At 37.8% G+C, this 22,501-nt stretch overlaps 1 protein-coding gene across 6 annotated transcripts in view; it reads right to left on the bottom strand.

Annotated features, from left to right (window-relative positions):
- Positions 1–22,501, bottom strand: part of bnc2 (basonuclin zinc finger protein 2) — a 400,727-nt gene that overhangs the window by 2,403 nt on the left and 375,823 nt on the right. For 5 of the 6 annotated variants that reach the window (XM_081394612.1, XM_081394615.1, XM_081394613.1 and 2 more), the window contains one exon: positions 10,791–13,096. In XM_081394612.1, coding sequence (XP_081250738.1) covers positions 10,791–13,096 — 2,306 coding nt within the window. Of the gene's footprint in view, positions 1–3,430; positions 3,505–10,790; positions 13,097–22,501 lie in introns of all 6 variants that reach the window. The other variant, XM_081394617.1, reaches the window with a different exon arrangement.

Genomic DNA, 22,501 nt, shown 5'->3' on the forward strand with positions numbered 1-22,501 from the left:
TCATGCAAAGAATAAAATTGTCATTACAATGATTGTTGTTAGAATTTTAATTATATTATTATATAATACAATTTTATACATTTATTTTAATTAAAGAGCGGTTTTAAAGGCCAGTGAAAGCATAGGCTACTGTTAAGTCCTATTCGGACGCTAATATTGTTTCTCATGGGCTTGTACGGTTTTTTAAACATTTACAGGGGTAAGTCGGTTATTTTAGTGCCGTCCGAATCCATAATATCAGTGTTTTTTCTCACCCAACCTGTGTAAAAATCCCTGTCCAAATTAGTACCTACTGTTTTTTGACAAACAGGTCGTGTGGTAATTTAATTTCCGTCTGAATCCACATCTCCGAGTTTACAAAAAGAGATTCAAAATCCACTGTTTAAATCCTTTTTGATCACTGCCGAGCACCGTACGTGACGTACACTTTTATTTACTGAAATGCTGGAAAGTATTTACAAGAACAATATTTCATCGCAGCTCCACCTCAGCGAACAAAAATGGGAAAGAGAAGAAAGCACATAAAAAATTTAAATGGTTATTATGGCAGCAATATATGATAGCCTATAATTTTAAAATATGTAGGCAAGTATAGGCTATAGTTTGGATTATTTTTTTTTATTAGGATCATGAGTCCTAATAAATGCAATTTAAACTATTTCTTAAGTGATTATTTTATAAAGAACACCACTTTCTAGCTTAACGCAGTGAAACAGCCCCTGCACGAGAGAATAATTGATTCTCGAGCCATCGATTTCAACCAATTCAGCACCATCGCCACGGACAGCGCCGGGTAACGTCGCACGTAAGAAGGTATATCTTAAGCAGCTTCCTAAGGTATGGTTCGGGGAACACACCTAGAAATGGTATACCTTCAGTTAAGTTATACCTTAAGAGTCTTCGTAGCGCGCTAAGAGACAACGTTATCGGAGAACGCACCCCATAACATTGGGAAGTTTTATCACAATTGAAATTGTTATTAAATTAATGAGTCCAATCAAGGTGTGAGTTCATCCATCAGATATTTTAAACAACCAACAAGGACATTAAATGCTTAGTAACCAAGTGCAGAGTTTGTTTGAGTCGCGTGCCTCACAGCTCGCACCAATTGCAGCTCAGTTGGATCTGCGGTTGAACGCAATTAATATTTATCCGTCTACGTGAGTAAAATAAACCTGTCAGGATTATACAGTTCACTGTGGCTCTCACACTATATGACATGGCAGACAACTAGTTGTCCAGTGCGGTTCAGTTCATTTGGTGGAGGTTTGTCGAGAATGTGGTTGTGAGTACTGAAAATGTGCAGGTGTCAGTTTGATTATAGAATGGGTTTGTCACGCTCGTAAAAAAACGAAACGCTGTATAATTGCAAACGCATTAAGCGGCGCTGCCATACTATCCATTAGCATATGCTCTAGAGTTGTGTTTTGTGTGAAACAGGACAGGGGATAAGGGATAAACATAAACAATGCGTAAGCAACTTAATCGATTATGTCGACACGTCGTTCCAGCCCTATGAAATACTTAATTATGTTAATTTTATAGCACCAATCTATCACATTTCCTGCATTGTCATGCTTTTATTTGAGTGACTGAATGAATGTGTGTTAAAGCACACTACTTTCTGACATAGCAGAGAGTTCAATAACTCTAACACCGCTTAGACAGTATTCTGCTAAAGTGTTTACTCCTGTCAGCATGTCTGCAGGCATGCACAAATGCAATTGACTCTGACTCAATTAAATACTCCACCTCATTGAATGGGAGTTTATCAATTGATTTGAGCTGTGGTAATGCAATAATAGAGGGAAACTTGATAACATATTAACTCAGACTTGGATAGCATTAGCACATTTACTCACTCCTGAAGGTAGTTTAATCGAGACCCATAAGGATATTGTTCATTCAGGCTTCACTTTAATAAAGATGGACTTTCTCTCACCCCAATCCAGGATCACATAACACATAACAAGAGAAAGTGACTTTGCAGCAATTAATCTAAAACTTGATTTATTTACAACTTGATCTGCCTCTAGACACTGTTCAAAGTCCCTCAAATATGAGACTATGTAATATGTCAATCCTCATTAAGTTTAACTAACAACTAAACAAATATTCTAGTGTCATGAAAAACACTGCAATATTGGCTAGTACATGTAGTAACCAAACAAATAAAACCACCAAGATTTGTGTGTGCACTGAGCCTCTGTGGGTGCTATACTACAATTGCTCACTACATTTTCTGTCTAAAATTAATAGTAATAGATACAAGAAATTAAAATAAAAAAAAGACCACAGGAATCCCAGATCATGCGAAAGGGTTAAAGGGGTCATATAATGCCATTTTTGTACAAGCTAATATGATTCTTTAGGGTCTAAATTAAAAGTTTGTAATATACTTTAATTAAAAATTCTCATTAGTATTGTAAGAAAACACTAATTTTACCTGGTCAAAAACAGCTCTGTTTTCAGCACGCCGTTTCAGTGCATGTGTCTTTAAATGATAATGAGCTTTGCTCACCCCGCCCCTCTGTTCTGTGGGTACACCGTATTAGACATTCTCTGACCGTATCTAACACAATAACCACGTGTTATTCGTTATAAACGTGGGATTATGAATTATATTGAGAACGTCGTACATAGAAAACATGCCGTAATACAATACTAACCCTGAGTGTAAACCTTAGACGCATTCATCGTGAAGCCTGCAGCAAGGTTTGCAAATTTCGCAAAGATTAATATAAATACTAATATAAAGGTTAATAAAACATTACACTCACATCTTCTGGAGGTTCAGCAGGAACACGTTGGTACCTATCCGTTTTTTCTCGTTTGTAAAGCTGTCTGGTGTGAAATGATTCGCGCAAACATGAAAGCACAGACGATCGTGGGGAATCCCCATGAGGGAATCCCCGCGTCAATCCTTTGGGCATATCGCTTCAAAAACAAAACTCAGCCACTGCATCTTCAACGGCTCGGATTTAGGAACATCCAAATGACTGCTGTGTTCCTTATTACATCTAAGAACAGAACACCACAATCGCTTAGACGCCATTCTACTCCAGCATATCAACAATGGCGGACTAGTATGACGACGGCTGTCACAGCTCGCTCAGGGCGGGTCTTGTGTTGAAACACGGCTGTCAATCACAATCGCGGGAGGGGCGTACGATCTTATGACGCCACAATATCGAACGGCTTGATTTCAGAGATGGTCAAACATATAAGGAGATTAAAACAAAACCACTGGATGGATTTTTATCATGATAGGATGGTTGTGTACAGGCACTGCCAACAGACATTTCAGTGCAATCAACTTGTAAAAGTGCATGCACCATTATATGACCCCTTTAAAAGCAATTTAAATTTAAAGTCACCTAAACCTGACTCTGACTGATAAATGGATTGTACAATGTGTTGTAGAGCTTACCAGCAGTGCCATGGTTGATGCAGTCAAAAAGGGTCCCTTTTCTTTAATTATTTAGTTCCCTATCCGACATTCTCCTGCAAGAAGTAAAAATAAATTCAATAGAGGGACCCTTTCTGTTGATATTAGGTATATAGGAGTGGACCACCAAAGCATCATCAGCATTAAAGAGAACAGCATACTGATTAACTGTGGTGGTCAACAGATAAGCATGTGATAAGATAAGCGTGTGTACACATGACCATTACGGTATTTTGTTTGTATTTATAAAATATCAGACCAGTTTAGTTCTAATAGGAAACAATTAACTATTTTAGATATCTTAAAATTAAGGGGACAACTACTTTTATTTTGAATAACACAGCAATCATGTAGAGCTTGTTCATTGTGACTGATTTTTTTTTATGCAGTTGATGATGCTTAAAGGGATAGTTCACCCAAAAATGAAAATTACCCCATGATTTACTCACCCTCAAGCCATCCTAGGTCTATATGGCATTCTTATTTTAGATGAATACAATAAGAGTTATATTAAAAAATGTCCTGGCTCTTACAAACTTTATAATGGCAGTGAATGGCCGTTTATGTTTTGAAGTCCATCAAAGTGCATCTATTCATGATAAAAGTGCTCCACGTGGCTCTGGGGGGTTAATAAATACCTTATTAACCCGAAGCGATGCATCCGTGTAAGAATAATATCCATATTTAAGACTTTATCGACTAAAATATCTAGCTTCCGGCAGATGGCCGTACGCATCGATTTACGGCAAAAGAGTAACACTTGACAATGTATGACGTAGGATGTAGGAGTAGCGTAAGCTTTGACGCCTCCTATGGATATGTTTCTTACACAAATGCATCGCTTCACTTCAGAAGGCCTTTATTAACGCCCCAGGGCCACGTGGAGCACTTTTATCATGAATGGATGCACTTTTATGGACTTCAAAACACTGCCATTATAAAGCTTGGAAGAGCCAGGACATTTTTTTATATAACTCCGATTGTATTCGTCTGAAGAATGTCATATACAATTAGGATGGCTTGAGGGTGAGTAAATCATGGGCTAATATTCATTTTTGGATGAACTATCCCTTTAAGTTGGCAGCTCCTTTTGCAGCATGTGACCATACCTCAAAATTGCACCCTCACACTGCTCATAAGCTCTAAGCTGCCATGCCTAATTGGTAACACTAACACACACACACACACACACACACACACACACACACGCGCGCACACAAACACACACACACACACACACACACACACACGTAGGGGATAGAATATATAGTTTATGCCATTTAAAAATCATTATGTCTATGGAATGTCCCCATAAAACATGGAAAGCTTTGATGGGGACATTCCATAGACAAAATTATTTTTAAATGGCATAAACTATATATTCTATCCCCTAACCCTTAATCTATCCCTAAACCTACCCATCACAGAAAACTCAGCATTTTTATGTTTTCAAAAAAATACATCACTTAGTATGACTTATAAGCTGTTTTCCGCATGGGGACCACAAAATATCCCTGCAAGAACAAGGATTTCTGATATTGCCATCTTTGTGGGGACACAAGTAGGGTTTACCAGGTTTTACCAGGACAACACGCAAGCACGCACGCACACACACACACACTTGCTGTATTCATGCTTCAACAATATGATATGATTATTGTCTTAATTATAAGTTACTGTTATATTTATAGGCAACCTTTTGATTGAGATGTTTAAAAACATTTAAATGTTTAGAAATACGTGACCATATGTTATTTCATAGCTAACAGACATTGGCAATAGGCTACACACACACAGCAGAATTTAACTTATTTCATAATGAATTACCTACACAGTTAACTGAATTGAATCAACACTGAACTGAATTAAGCTGAAAAATGACACTATTAACTTACTACAGCTGCGTTACAGCAGAATTTGAATCTGTCTCATATTGTCAGGTTCTTGTCTTGTTCTGTTCTATCTAGTCTTAGTTTTTATTGTCATTGGTTTAGTCCTCGTTACTCATCTGTTGTCATAGTTTCTTATTAGTCATGCACCTGTTTCTGTTCCATGTATTTTATGTATTTATTTAATTATTTATAAATAAATATGTAGTTGTAATTTAAAAAATATATTGTTGAAGTCTCTCTCGTTGTGTGATTATTACTGCCACAGCCAAAACGTTACACATATTTAATGAAGTTTGCATCATTAATTCTGTTACTTTACTGATTATTACTGTGAAGCTGCTTTTAAACAATTTATATTGTATAAAGCACTATAAGGTGACTTAACATTACATACACACATGTTGGTAGGATACACCTATTTAATTTTTCAGACATTCCATTTGAGTAATAGTTTTTTATACTGAGCTAATGATCCCCTAACCTAGCGTTTCTCAATGGGGGCGTTCAGAGGAACTTCAGAGGGTGCTGGATATCTTTGAAAGGGGAGTGTTGAGGTGTTCTTGGGGGGCGTTTAAGGTGAGTAAATGGCAAAGATTTAAGAGAAGAAACTTGTAACTACTTGCAAAAAAATAAAATAATAATAATAATAAAAAATAATGGTTTGCAACATTATAATACCGTCTTGTCCTTCGAGAAATCACAGTGAATGTTCCAAATGCGTTTTTTCATTTGTCAGTAGTGCAAGTGCGCAGAATGAGTACGTCAGAAATAGAACGGAGCATCCACTGTCGACTTCTTGGCGCACATCAACATAATCACTGATGGGGTTTTTATGTGAATTTAACGCGATGTGTCGCTCCATTCGCATCTGATATAGACATAGTGTAACCTAACCGTTTACATCAATGTGACTAGAATCAACGGTATTCTGACTCTTTCCATAGTAACGAATATTTACTTAAGTGTTTCTGTCAGCATTTTGTAGCACAGCTGCCGAACTTCCAGTGAAAACAACTTAGAGCTTCTAGCATTCAGCTTTTATCTTGTTCTTGTTTTCCGTTGGAAAAAATGTCTTGTTTGCTGGAAAGAATGCTGGTTGGCTGCATTTTGTGATAATCTACGTAACACTGAGTTTCAGTGCCAACTTTCTAAAGCAATTATTTAACACTCATTTAACACAAAAAAAAAAAAATGTTTAGTAGGTTTATTTAGCGATTTGAATTATGAGGACATTGACGTGTCCTCATAATGTAGGGGGTGTGGCCGAAAACCTGAATACATACCACAATGGGTGTAACTTTGGGTCCTCATAATGTAAGTCAGGGATAGGAAAGTTGTGTCCTAGAGAGCCACTGTCCTGTAGAGTTAGGCTCCAACCCTGAAACACCCCTCACCTGCCTGTAGCCTTAGTAATCCTAAAGACATCGATTAGCTTGTTCAGGCATGTTTGATTAGTTTTAGAGCTAAACTCTGCAGGACAGCGAACTTGTCTACCCCTGATATAGGTCAAACCACAACACACACACACACACACACACACACACACACACACACACACACACACAGAGAGAGAGAGAGAGAGAGAGAGAGAGAGAGAGAGAGAGAGAGAGAGAGAGAGAGAGAGAGAGAGAGAGAGAGAGAGAGAGAGAGAGAGATTTAATGGAACCCAGCAAGCAGTACATTTCACTTAGTTTATTTTGACTAAGAGCAGTTAAACACAAAGCCCAAGCCCTAACACTCCATGATTGAGTCTACGCTTTCATTTATCAGGTTAAGCCTTTCTGCCTCATTTCCTTCTCCCTTGCAACCTCATTTAAGGGCACAGCTAAGTTATGCCTCTCAGTCCCCTCCTCCATCCCCCAACAACCTCCTCAGCTCTCTATCCGACCTTTAATGTAGCAGCCAAACCAATTTGCCCAAAGCTTGAAGCAGCCTCTCCTGAGAATCCTTTTTTTTTTTTCTCTGCAGAGGAGGAGAGAGGTATGGCTCTTAATGTGTCTTTTCCTAAGAATGTTAATCATCTTTAGGATTTGATGGCCCTTTCAGTTCCTGCCAAGTGTGCACATTTGTGAAATGAGTTGTAATACTCAATTTCAAAGTGAAAGAGTCACATTAGATGATAAGGTGCTTTGTTTTTGTCTTTATATTTTCCTCTAATGTGCAGTGGGCAGCTAAAGATCAGATCACTTTCTCTATGTCAAGGCCATCATCACAGTAGCTAAGAATGTTTAAACACAAATGACAAAGTTCAGTCATAGTTTGGAGTGCTGAATTCTCTAAGCCTGACATCATTCTCAACGCCACAGGAAGAGCAGAGAGGAATGGGAAGACAGAATTAACCTTCACTCTCCCTAACCACAGTTGGCTTGTGTGAGACTGTTGACCGAATATTAGCACAGCATGGGACTCTGGAGCCAGGCAAACACTCAGGGTCATCACCAATCAGCAAGTGAGGAAAACATAAGAAAATGAATGAATGAATGAATGAATGAATGAATGAATGAATGAATGAATGAATGAATTAATTAATTAATTAATTAATTAATTAATACATATATACATACATACATACATACATACATTAAAACAGAAATAATTAATGATTGAGAGATGTGTGTGTGTGTTTCCAGCAATCAATCACACTGCTTCTCTCCACCTGCTCACCTCTTACAAAAAATATGCAATCTTTTACATCCATTAAAAAAAAAATATATATATATGTAACATGCAATGCTATTCAATTACAGACTTACTTTCTCACTCTTTGCTACAAACAACAACATCAAATGTAGTGTACCTGCGTAGTAATATTCGGCCACATCCCTGAGACACTCTTTTTTTTATCATAATTGAATCATCAAGCCAATGTTTATTCATTTTAAAGGGGAGATGGATACTTGTTTGAGATACCTGAACTGGGTGTAATTTATCAAACTGACGTCCTACTCAGGGATGTCAAGAGCTCATTTAAAAGTCAGTGTGGATAAGTCTTTTAACACTGAATTTAGATGCCACATTAGCATTTGTTATTTGAATTTTAAAGCCATCTATGTTCAGACTGATTAAATTCATTCAAGTTTGTGATATATATATTTTAAATAGAATGTTGATAGATAAGATGTTTAATGTGAGTTTATAAATTAGTATTCTAGTAAATTATTAAATGACTAAAACTATTATGTGTAAAGTATTGTAAAACATTAAAATATTTAATACATTTTTAATGACACAGATGGTATGGTATTATTAGAATGTCAGCTTATTTGCAGGACTGCTCTGCCTGGAGCACTCTGTTTCTCTAGCCTTCTAGGGCTCCCCATTCCCCCAATTTTCATTTTTAATTTCCAGTAAAGTGGAATGAACACACACACACACACACACACACACACACACACACACACACACACACACACACACACACACACACACACACACACACACACACACACACACACACACACAAATTAACATGCCTTCAATAATTTGTTATCTAAATAAAACTGTCACTTGTGACCAGAGAGGGTGAGAAGAGACAGGCTCTTATCTGTCCTTCCTCTGGAGTGAATGAGATGGATGAGGTCTATTTTTTTCTCTCTTTAGAGTGCTTGACTGTCTAGAGGGCTCTTTCTGACATGCACTACTCCTCTGGCAACAAAATAAGCTTTTTTCCCATATTTCTGTATTTTGATACAGATGTATATTCTTACTCTTTATGGACTTCCTTGAAGTGGAGCAGTTTTTAAAGACTGCATGCATTGACTTACGGTATGAGTATGTAAGTGGGCCACTAAATTACAGTTTTTTACAGTTTTTTTACAGTCGCTAGGACACATTTATCAATACTTAGGTCACTTTTTCAAAACTCTTCACACAGTGAGCACAACAGAAGTATATGTGGGCTAAACTGTGGATCATTTATCATTGCTTCGGCACAAAATGCATTCAATGACTACATTTTTCAAATTACATTAACTTTCTCACTTCAACACAACAACCACCAAAACTCTGTGTACCTACAGGCCAATTTGCACATGCTTACATACTGTTTTCAAAACTGTTAAACTTATGTTCAAAACAATAACATAATACAAAACTGAAGAAGACAGCAGTTTGCTCCATTTCTACAGTAATATGTTAATGAAATATATTTTAAATCTTAAAATTATATGAAATAAAAACAATTGGACAATTGGACCAACCACAGCTGATTCTCATTGTAGATAAACATCTACACAGGTGTTACTCTTTTAGTTTCATTACAAAAGGAGACAACTGCTGATTAGTTTTGTATTGTGATGTAAACATGTGATGTAAACAGGATGAGAACCTGTGGCCAAATGGAGAAGACCGAGTAGATTAGCATTACTATTGTATCTGTATCAGTGGATGGTGTGTGTACAACTTCTTGTATTTTGAAATTACTCACTGCAAAAAAATAAAAAAATAAATAAAAGACAAAAAATATATTGAAGCATTCTGCATCATGTCTGATTTATTCCAGTAACATATATTGCAGTGAATTATAAACAGAGATGTGTCCTTGTTTTACACAAGAAAACATTGTATAATGCTACATGTTATTAGTGTTTTTTAGGTCATTGTTTTGTGGGTGACAAAGTGTGTTTGTTGGCTGTCAACCTTTGCTAGTGTTGTGGAAGAATGTGTTGATTTGAGACATGTATGAAGTGATTTGGTAGTTTTAGTGCATTTTGAATGTGAAATGAACTGCTGTGTCGAGCTGAAAGTTGGTTAGGAGAACTGTGTGAAGAGTTTTGAAAAAGTGACCTAAGTATTGATAAATGTGTCCAAGCGACTGTAAAAAACTGTAAACCAATTTGTGTAACTTTCTGCTGAATGATATTAGTAGTGAGTTTTATGTCACTAATGATATGGCTGACTTTAATAGCATCACATAATGCACTTTACTTGTAGAGCCAAAAAATTAGCTTTGGAAAGTCTACATTTGACTGATGATCCAATTTTTTATTTTTTATTTATTTTTTTTTTTTTGCTCACCCTCTAGCATAAATGTATTCTGGGACTGTTTATGGTAAATGTGTTAACTAGCAGTCGGAGAAACCTGCACCTCCTGATGCGATAATGAATGCAGTGGTTTGACAATCTGCAGCCTCTGCTAATGTATGCATGTCTACCTGTGTGTGACAGGTGAGCAAGTACAGGTAAACAGCACATTAATGCATTAAATAAGTGTCTGCAGAAATGTACAATCAACACATTCTTCCTGTTAAAGCATAATTTGTTAACATCTTTTTTCAACTATTTGTCCCCCTCAAACTTGCAAGAATGAAGATTAAACAGGTTCCCCACATATAATAACTTTATGAAATGTAAAAATTCAAAACCACCTGTTTTAAGTTTACCAGTTATCATATTTATATCAGCATACATCAGTTTGATTTTAGTGGAAAATAAAAAGTGATTTGTCTCACCTATCTCTGCTCCGTCGGGAGGGGAAAGCAGCATTGCATCCAGCCACAGTACACACATGCATCTCTTTTAGGTGCACATTCTTGTAGTGCAATTTAACACTATATGAACTTTTAAAGCTCTTTTTGCAGACATAGCAGATCTTGGGATCAGGACTAGCACAGAGATCACCGTCAGGGGACTGGGAGGGGAACTTTGGTGGGCTGGTTCCATAGCTCATTGATGAGATGAAACTTTCATGTAAGGCAGCCATGCTGGCAGCAGCGGCAGCAGCAGCTGCCATACCCCCATTGTAAAGGCTATATTGACCCATGCAAAACATGTCATAAGTAGGATCATTGATCTCTTCTTTGATTTTGATAACAGGCTGGTGTTGTGAAGTCGGGGAATGCCTTTGTTCCTCCAAATCTTTCTGGAGGTGTCCCTCATCTTCTACCTCCTGGTATTCCTTATCGAGATTTCTCTCTTGGGCAGGCTGATGTTCGTCAGTGTCCATCAGATCATCCCGGTAGAACTTGGATTCAGATGTCTCTGACTCATTTTCAAAGTCACGCTCATGATCTTGGTCCTCAGAGGTAAAACTGTCAATACAGCGCAGGTCGCCATGGCTTCTACCACCATGACTCCCACCACACTCTTCTTGGTCAGGATGGAGCATGCCTCTAAGGGCTAGACTGGGACTCATTTCATTCTGTGATGGAGACTGATGTCTGCTACCCCCACAATGATGACTGCTGCTGCTGCTGCTGTTATTGTTGTTGTTGCAGTTGCCATTGACATTATTATGGATGTTGGATGGCTGATGGTGGTGATGGTGACAACTATCTTCATCATCATCATCTTTGTCATCATAATCATCTGCCACATCTATCACTTCTTTCTCTATCTTTACTGGCATACTGGATTTACGAGGCTTCTTTTTAGGCATTGGGTCAAGAGTCATGGAATCTTGGGTACTGGGAGTTGTGGGTAGGTGATGAGAGAATGTTGATGTTTCAGATACATCCATGTTGTGGGAGCTAGCAGCTAACACCTGTTGCTGGTCCGTCAAAGATGTGCTGTTGATTGTGGTAGGCAAAATTGGACTGGTAGGCAAAGAGACTGGGGGACTAACTAGGTCAGCAGGAGAGAGCAATGTGCGATAAAAGGGTGGCACAGGTTGCACTGGCTGCACAGACTTCAGGGAAGGGAAGACAAGAGGGCTCTGTAGAGGTGAATGTATCATGGGGTCAAGAGGAGGGGTGGCAAAGCTTAGTGGTGGCCGTCCTGGGCTAGTTATATTGAAGCCACTTTTGGCACTTGATATGACAGGTGTGGCAGTACCAGAACTGGAGCGAATGAGGTCCTTGTCCCGGTTGTTCCTCAGCATAGGCATATGTAGGCGAGGATTGGGATTAGCACTATGGCGGTTACGACTTCGCAAAGAGCTGAAGACCATATTGCAGCCTTCAATAGTACAACGGTGCTTAATCTTCAGATGCACAGCATTGTAATGGATCTTTAGAGTGCCCTTATCATAGAAAGTCTTGCCACAGGAATTGCAGCAAACACGACCCTTACGTGAGGTTGCACCCATTCGACGCATGCGATGCATTTTGGAAGAGAAAGAAGAATGTGTAATGGTTTTCGATTGTTCATTCTTTTCAAAATGGTGATGGATCTGGTGGTTGTTCAGAGTGCTTGCCTGCTGCTGTTGCTGCCCCTGTTGCTGTGTTGGTGTATGTGGTTGCTGGGACTGCTGTGTAGATGGTGTTGGAGAAATGGGTGAAGCTCTGTTGGGTTCTATTTTAGGTTCAATGGCGTTGGGGAAGGTCCCCATTGCTCCTCGACTTGGACTCTGACCACTACGAAATGGTGAGAGGGACACTTCAGATTCACTGGTCTCCACCTGCTCATTCTGATTGGGCAGATTAGGCTCTCGCATTCTGAGACCTGATTGCTCAATGTTCAGTCCATTTGGTGGCAGACCTAACATGGGGGCTGACACTGGGTTTATGTACTGGAAGGGCAGCAAGAAGGCCAGACTGTTTGGAATGTTCTCAAAATGGTGAATACTAGAGGGGCTGTTGTTCTCTAGGTGCGACAGAAGGCCAGGGCTACGTGTGCGATTGTTGCTTTCAATAAAAGTTCTGATGCCAGAGTCAGTCTTTGATGAGGGCACTGTAATTGCCTGACCCTCCTTTTCCTGGATGGCCATCAATTCCACAATAGACTTGGTTTCACCAAAGCGCAGAAACTGTTGTAGAGTGATGATCTCCTCTTCCCGGGACATTATTGTCCATCTGTCCAGAACCTTCCCTGCAGCATCCTAGAGGCCATATCAGAGAAAAGATTAAAAAACTAAACAAATACTTTTTTTTTTTCTGAATATTATCTGAGAAGATAGAGGTGATGGGGAGGGTAAGGATAAAGGAATGTCACCCAAAAGAGCACATAAAGCAATATATAAAGACTGATGATTTGTTTCTCAACTGACAATATCTTGGCCTCTCTACACTTTGTCTTTTCTTTCTTAAAGGGTAACTCTCGCCAAAATGCAACCTAGGGTCTTTATGTTAATCTACCCGAGGCGAACTTTCATTTAAAAGTATAATTAGAATGGAAACGCCACTTTTAAGTTTGTCCGTATTTTCGTTTTCGATCAAACTGCCTTTTGAATGGGAGTGCTTGGGGCACTTCTATGATAGCATCAAAAATCACTATTTTTAAAACACTAAGAAGGCTCGACACAACATGAAACTTTGCTCGAAGTATCACCTGGGGCTCTTCACATGAACTCGAGCATTGAGAATATTGTTTGTGTACACAGAGTTTACTAAAAAGAAAGATTTTGAACAACTCACTGTCGCTGTGTCCGCCGGCATTTTGACAGTCAAAAATAACCATGCAAATGGCAAATGTAGTCATTAGGTGCACACTAAAGGTAACCAATACAAAACTTAACAGCCATCAAATAAAATTTAGAAGCTACCAGTAGTCACTTATTAGGGAGTCCCTGTGAAACTGAAGAGAGGACATCAATATATTTGATATAAGACAATGAACAAAATTTATCAGAAAGACAAAACTCTTGCTGCATCTCCCACAATTACCCACTGATTATTGCTGTTGACAGACACTAAAGCAAATAAGAGATTAAATTTACGGAGTAATAATAAACGATTATTATTATTATTATTAGTAGTAGTAGTATTAGTATTAGAAGTAGTAGTAGTAGTAGTCGTTGTTGTTGTTGTTGTTGTATTTCAATTTATTTGGTATATCTCTGCTTTTAATATTGTGTCAAATATAGTTTTAAAATATGTTTCTCAAAAAGAAGGTTCATAACTTTACAAAAATAAATAAGTATTTTTAAAAAAATATATATATATTTTATTTATTTTTTTATAATAATTTCTGTGGCTGCAATGTTGGACAAAAAATAAATAAACAGCTCATGTTTATTTAACCATGTCTTTGAAGAAGCCTTGGAGGTGACAGCAAACTTGCATTAAATTTATTAAGCAGGATGCAGACTCAGTATTAACTGAGCTTTACAGTATGTTAACTGGAGTTTAGAGGATGCATGTCTCAAACTAGATTAAATATTAATGAAGTCATACTTTCTCAAGAAGATTTTGTCAACTAAAGAATATGTTTAACTTACATATGGTTTACCTTCAGGCACACAAGTATGAAATGATGAAATCTCAACATATCCTAAATTGGCCTTTATTTTATTTATCTATTTTATTTATTTGTAGAGCCGGACCATGGGATGTGGGAAGTTTCCTTATCTTGAGAGTGCAGTATTGCTCCAGGAGGAGAAATAAGCACCACTTCCAAGGAGCTTGTTCTTCGGCCAGCGTTCTAAGTAATGGTATTATTAACTGAAAAATAAAACAGTTTGAGCTTTGCATACTTGCCCACTGCCATGCGCTGATACATGGCAAGAGATTCTGGGAATGGGATCTTGGCAGGATCTTTTAGCGTTGTGGTCTTTGCTTGTAACTTTGATACATAAAATATGTGACTTTGTTTTCTGTTCCCTCTTTCTCATACCTGCATTATTTGACTCTGAAGTATGTTTCCTTACATTATATTACTGTGGTTCCTAAACCCCACTGAAGTTTGAAAACTGAACATCAACTGTTATATATTGCTTTATTACTGGTATAATCTTCATGTGAATAAGCAGGCTTTTTATGTCATGTAAATAAAAAGGCATAACCTTTCATGTTCTATCTATAAACTATACATGTTCATTGGCATTTGCCACAGAATGTGATGCCAAAAGTGTGTCACTCTGCCCTTGCTACCATGCAAGTTTATGAATGGCACTTCCAGTTTAAGGGGAGATAAAATTTGTTTGCTCTACTCATACATGATCCAGTTTACATTTGACACAGAATAAGGCAACATCAAGGGAGCAATGGCTGTTCTGATGACAATTAGAGATGACACAAGGCAAGGCTTTGTCTGGCCCAGCCTGCTAGGATCTATGAATGATAAATGGTTACTCTGGATTTTAAGAGCTGTAAAAATCAACAGCACAAAGCACAAAGGGCCTTTAAGGCACAGACAGAGAATTAATGTTTAAAGAGACTAAGAGTGTTAGAGAATGAGAGAAAGTGAGGAAAAAAAGAAGATAGTAAGAGAAAGTGAGAGGTGGGAATACAGAATGGTTTCACAACAGCATGGCCTCAGAAATTTAAGCGAGATAAATTCTTTAGAGACAGCACATCAATAGTCACTGGGGTATTTGTTGTTAAATATACATTAAAAACATTTTACTCTTTCATTCCATGTTTGAGTATGAGTTTAGCCTGGAGGTAAGACTTTAAATTTCAGCCTCAACAATATTATTTTATATGGCACAGTGGTTTGAACTCCTGTAGCCTATTTCAATTTGATGCAAGTAAAGGGAAAAAATTATATATAAGTTAACATCATACTTACAGTTTACTATTTCTGAATTATTTTTGCTCTTTAAGTATACTACTATGTTCTTATTTAGGTATTCATTTTTTATACTTGAAATATACCTTTAACTGTACTTTAACTCTTTCCAGTTTAAAAACATTTTATTCTAGCTTCATGTATCGTTTTTTATGAACACATAATTTTTTATCAACATTTTAAACAAAAAGCTGAGAAAGTCACATTTGTGTCAAAGACTACGTCCAGATGAGGTTCAGAACTATGATCAAAACACAGACGGAGTAGATCGAAGTTAGCCAAATCTATAGCCACACTCAAACACACAGAAAAAAACTCAAGATTGGGCAATAAGGGGGCTGTTGATTAGAGTTCTGCTTGAACAAAAAACATGTGCTTTTGGTTAGATTTACAGTATGAACCTTCCATTATTATGATAGCTTTTTCCCACCTGTATCCTTTTGAGTATTAAATTCTTGATTCATGAAATATTATCCTAGATTGAAACTAAAACTAAAGGCAGTGAAGAGGAGGCTACATTTAGATTGACTGGTACGATAAAATATTAGTATGTCTGCCCACAAATCAGCCTTAGGTCCTTAGCCAACTCCCCTGCATTAGTCAGGTAACAAACCTGCCATTAGAAGCACTTTTACACCAAGGCACTCATCTCCCAATTAGCTTAATGTGGCTTCTATCTATGCATTCTGCAGATTTGCCATACTCAAATGAAATCTCATTAGAAACGTCCCCCACGCCCCCCAACGCTGTGATGGATTACACTGTCATTACACATCCCTGAATCCTTTACATAATGTGGCTGAACACTGTTTGTGAGGTTAAAGACAATTAGTTAATAATTATAGTGTTAAGTCACCAGTCTCATCTATCCATGGTGCAGTCGGCAAATGCTGCAAATGTGTCAACTGTGACAGCTGTATTTATCTCACTGCTTCTGGTGTCACTTACTGCAACCCAATAATGATGCTGAAGGCTTGAGCTTTGTAAATGGTCTCTGAGGACAGGCAAAATATGGCCAAATATCCATGCCAATGTTATCAGCATAAAAAAAGTCAGTTATGCAGTTATCATATTAACATTCCCCAGTCTTGTGTTAAAGGCTGAAAATTAAGCCACTGAGTACAGTCCTTTTAGCAATCATCACTTATCATAGTCATGGGATCATTAAGCTCTAAGAAAATATATACAGTGGGCACAGAGTAAGAAAAGGTAGACTGGGTCAATTATTAAAATTAATAATTTAATTTATTAATATATATATATATATATATATATATATATATATATATATATATATATATATATATATATATATATATATATATATATATATATCAAAATATTCCAATATCACGTTTTAAACATTTGCTTCTTTCTACTTAATATAGAACTGACATTTCTAAAACGTCTAATTCACCATGGACAATTGGTCTGGGAACCACATTGATCCAGTGACTCCCAGTGGACACAACAAGAATTCACTATTGATCAAGAGGTAGCTATCATATCCCAGAAAAAAAAGAAAGAAAAAAAAAAAAACTTCCATCCCCTGTGTTCACTACTTCAAGGGAGGTTAAGCAGAGGTTTTCCTGTGATCTTAGAAGGTCTTGAACCCATGAATTGCTCAGTATTCTACTTTCTGACCTTTTTATTTTAAGCAATGAATAATTGAGTAGGGCAGTGGCAAAAAGGGGGGAAAGGCTCAGTCAAAGCCCAGTGCCTGGAGCCATGACATCAGAGGGAGAGCTCATAAGAGTCTTGTGTAACTCTCATTGGTCAAATAGTGCCTAATGATTATCATAGAGCTCTCTATTCTTAGATGGCCAAATGTGGATATGCAATGTTATGTTTTTATTTTTAATTTTTATATCAAACCACATTTTAATTGTGCTAATATGTCTAAAAATGCATGGTATTAGGGAGGTGTGTGGCTCAGCCATCCAATAATACATATAGTTTATCTGGCATTGTGCTGGATGACATATGAAATAAATGTAGAAGAAAAATACATCCAGATTTCCTGGCTAAACGATAATCCTAAATAACTGCTTGTGATCTCTGGGGAAAGCTGGTATACACTGACCAAGCTGGAGAAAACCAAATAAGTCCAAATAAGGTGTTGCCTGTTATACACGTACACACATGGCCCACTGTGAACCACTTTTTCTATAATTTGGAACAGAGCTACTCTAATTGCATTGCCTAGCATTTACTCAGTGCAGAACACAGACTAAAATACATCCAATGTAGACCAAAATCATGATGATTTTGCATGTCCAGACATTTGGATAAATGTTATTTAAACAGTCTACCTCATACAAGTGTGACCGAAACTGTTATTATTTTCTTTGGTACTACATTTCATGTGTAAAAAAAAAAAAAAAAAAAAAACTGTCTGTGGCATGTGAGCTTAAAATGGAGTATAAATTGGTAATTGTGATTGAATGAACCTGTTACAATTCAAGTGATCTGCATCATTGTCATTTTGACTGTAAAACATGTCTGTGATGTGGGGCAACACTCAAGTGTAGAGGGACTGAGGGAAAATAATAAAGGATTTATGTGATCTCCTTCTATCAGGGAATAGAATGGATTTTCTGATATGGGAAGCAGATGTTAGGTGGACATGGAGTTCTGTAAGGGGAACAGTGGGAGTGCGTGAGAAATGTCCCGTCTGTTGGTCTTTGATGCAACTGTGTCTTTTTTTGTTCTTTATGATATCACATCTTCTTTCTATCACCCCAGTGATTGCTTGCTAATGCTTGGAAAAGGTATGACATATGCTCACAATTTGCTTCTTGGCTGTCGTGTCTTGTATCAGTGTGATACTGGGAGGTGTTTTACATTACTGTTATCATTTAGAGTAATGCTTACACCTCTTTCTCAAAAGCTATTATATTGTTGTTATTAAATAGAAGTCAAAGAGTAACCTTCAAAAGATTAGCTCAGCTGGAAGGAGATCAGATGAAAACATGGAGAGAAGATATGTATGTGTTCACTTTACTTCTTGCTTTAAACAAAATCTATGCCTCTTTCGTTGCAAGTCAAACAAAACGTTTTTATATCTCCTCTCCTAATCCTAATTTGACTGTGAAGTAAGCAACATGTTTTACATTTGGTGGATTAATAATCTCTCTCTTTCTCTCTCTCTCTCTCTCTCTCTCTCTCTCTCTCTCTCTCTCTCTCTCTCTCTCTCTCTCTCTCTCTCTCTCTCTCTCTCTCTCTCTCTCTCTCACGCACACACACACACACACACACACACACACACACACACACACACACACACACACACACACACACACACATACAGACACACTGACTATTAGAGAGGTTATGTACAAACTGGCGCTGCCACAGCACATGCAGGCGAAGAGAATAAGCTAATGGACTCTTTGCCTAATGTGATAAGAGCCATTATTGACATACTGCCAGGAAGATGCAAGGCCATTAGCTTAGAGGTGGCTTTTTCCTTCTCTTGTCTGCTTCAGAAGCATCTCTTGAGCTATTCCTATCCTCAGGCCTCTGGAGATAGAGCTCACAGACCCAGCAAACATAGCTGTGACTGTCACCAACAGCATTATTTACTGCTGACACACATACAAACTTATTTATTTAATGAATTCTTTAATAATGAATGGAAGTAATGTGGATGGGCCAGTGGTTCAGCTAAACAGACTCATTAAACATCCCATCTAGGTATATGTCAGTAATTTACCTAAGTAGATCTCTGGAAGGATGGATATTACCACCATTGCTGTGTGGGTTGGCATCACAAGAATAACAATAAGTTGTATTATGGTTTTGGGAAGACATTGGTCTAGAATCAGGCCAATCTATTGTTGCTGACATTATTACGCTGTAATTACTTCCAGTGAAAATAAACATCATTAACATCATCAATTGCTTCATCTGCCTGTCTTCACTACATGCCAGGCAGCACGGAAACCCAGTTGTTCAAACCCTGTCCATCTCAACCACCAAACAATAGAGGCCCGTTCACACCAAGATTAACAACTATAGCTGTAATAAATACAGTAATATAGCTGCAAGCAGCAATTTGGGGCCAAGCAGTGAAGGCACAGCAAGCACAGCAAATACAGCAAGCATGTCATATATCACAGGGAACAATGAGAGGGACTGCAATGTGTATCTTTAAATCACAAAAATTAATAAGGTTTTGTATAGAAAACAAACACAGGATGCTGAGTACCCTGAACCTCTTGCGGTCTGAGGTTGTGATACATGGTATAATCGAACCTGCAACCTTCTGGTCAGGTGCTCACTGCTAATCACAGTGTGCAATGTAGAGGACACACATCTGCAGTGATTCTGAGGAGAATTTTCAGTGTGAGAATGAGCACACAATAATCTACTTTTGGGTATGCATTGTTAACTTCACATTATCATTACTTTTAAATAAAAAGGTCTATCAAAATTCTGTTCTGAATTAATCATTTCTGTGCAGCTCAGTCCAGTGATCATCTGAGCCAATTTTGGTAAGTGTAACGAGTTAGCTCAAAGGGGAAATATTAATAATAACTCGTAACTTTTTATGATTAATTATTAATATTTGGGTCAGTTAATTGGATTAACTTCATGTAGCTAAATTAATATTACAATCAATTAATCAGTTCGTCCAACAAACTCTTTTGATTATTCGTTTATTCTAAGAAAAGCATATCTTTCATGGCCACCGAAAAATAATTATTTCTTAGCATGTATGGCGCTTAGAGCCTGTAACAAGATCAAGATCGTAAAATAGACTTTGTTGCAAGCAGAGAATCAGAACCAAATACATATTGTGCACAAGTTTTATTAACTAAATCACAAGCATAACTAAACTAAACAAACTTACATACATACATACATACATACATTCATAGGTAAAATGGTGAGTGATATGAAACCGGAAGCAGGAAATGGAACTATGGAAAAGATCCATTTAACTATGAAAAGAACCACCAGCTTATCATTTTCAGAGCACCTCATTAAATTGATACTTGCATGGTCTGTGCAGTGGACACAATTCTTGAAGTTGTTGAAAAGGATGTTGATGGTTCGGTGAGTGTCAAATGTTAAAGTTGCATTTTCTTCTCCGCTGGATGAAGAAGATATGATGAACTTGCATGGCTAGTTCGACTTCGAGGTTGTCCTTGATTCTGTTGTGGTTGAGAGAGTCCTCTCTCTCCTGAATGAGCACATGGCTGGTTGTGAGTCGAGGCCTGCTGCCCTGGGGCCTGCTGAGGCCATACTGGACAGCACGGCACCCTGAACGTACCAAGAAGGCCTAGAGTTGATCGTTGCCCATTCAGTGATGGTAAGGTTGCAATTTTCTTCTGAGTTGGATTTAAGAAAATACAGTCTGACTCCTTTGGGAGAGTGAAAGCAAAGCAGGCGGTGGTCACAGCCTGCCGGGGCCTTTGGCAGACACAGACATCAACCCGAAGAAGCAGCAGTAGAGAGCCAGAAGAAGAGAGAGGAGGGTCACTGTGAACTTGTCTCTAATAAATCCTGATAAAGGCCCCACCTCTCCGGGTTTGCTTGACCAATGAGAAGGGTGGAATTTCCAAGCGGGAAAATTCCTCTGTGGTTGATTTATGAATCTTTGTTTTAAGCATGCTCATTTGCATGTGCAGCTGGATTGGTTTCTGATGAAGAAACTAAGAAAGATTCTTGTAATACTAATATGTTGCGCAACTATCAGCATATCATGTACACAATCATTTCGATCTTCAAAGTACCAATTTATAGAGACCAAACATGGTATAGGTGAGGTTACATCTCAGTCGTTACAAAGAATTGGGCAAAATCTGAAGGAGAAGTAGGAAAAAATAGAATATAGTACATTTCAAAATGGTAACTAACTAACTACTGTAATAGACAGATTATTTCACTGTGTCTACACGGACGCGAGAGGTGCAATGCGACAAAAGACAATAGAACCCATTATAATCAGTGATGTTGTCTTCACTGGATGCAGCGCGACAAATCCCCGACAGTAAACTGATGCCTTATTCTATTTATGATGTACTCCAAGCACCCACGATACTTCTCATAGGAAGGAACAGTTGTTTTGTCGTGTCCACTGTCCAGTGCAGACAGCTTCTAGCTGTTGTGGCACGGCGCGATGCGAGTAGATGCAAAGTGGTACTTACTAGCGCTTATCCTGGATTCCACAACCTATATAAAAAAATTAGATTACGTTTGCTTGCACAATCTCAATCGGGAAGATTGACTTTTCAAAGATTCCTAATGTTTGAGCTCCTGCACAAACATCATTATGCGACAGGAAGCTCGCGCTCCAGACTTCCATGATTATACTCAGGACCGTTTGCCCTGGCTGTGGATTACAGGTAATAATGCTGTAAATAATGTTCAGTTTCTTGCACAGAACAATCGTTTCGCTTCATAAGTACTCAAGGAATTGTCAGGTGCCACGGTTATTAATTTTGTTTTGCCTGTATATGTTTTTTCGACCCTCAAAGTGATGGTAGCGGTTGACTTGCATTATATGAATCCCCAAGGACTACGGTTTAACCTAAAAATCTTCTTTACTGTTCTACTGATGAAAAAGGACACCTACATCTTGGCCTCAGGGTGAGCAAATTAATAGCAAATTTTCAGTTTTGGTGAACTATCCTTTAAGTCTTATTTTTTGTGTTTTTGAGAAAGACTTCAGTTATGTTTGATATTTAAAAAAGTTTCTGTTATGTTGAAGTCTTTTGTGGTTAAAACAGTGGTGATGCTGCATGTATTAAGACTATGGGCCCTATCA

Source organism: Scardinius erythrophthalmus, assembly GCF_964197995.2.
Source record: "Scardinius erythrophthalmus genome assembly, contig: HAP1_SCAFFOLD_52, whole genome shotgun sequence".
NCBI lineage: Eukaryota > Metazoa > Chordata > Actinopteri > Cypriniformes > Leuciscidae > Scardinius > Scardinius erythrophthalmus.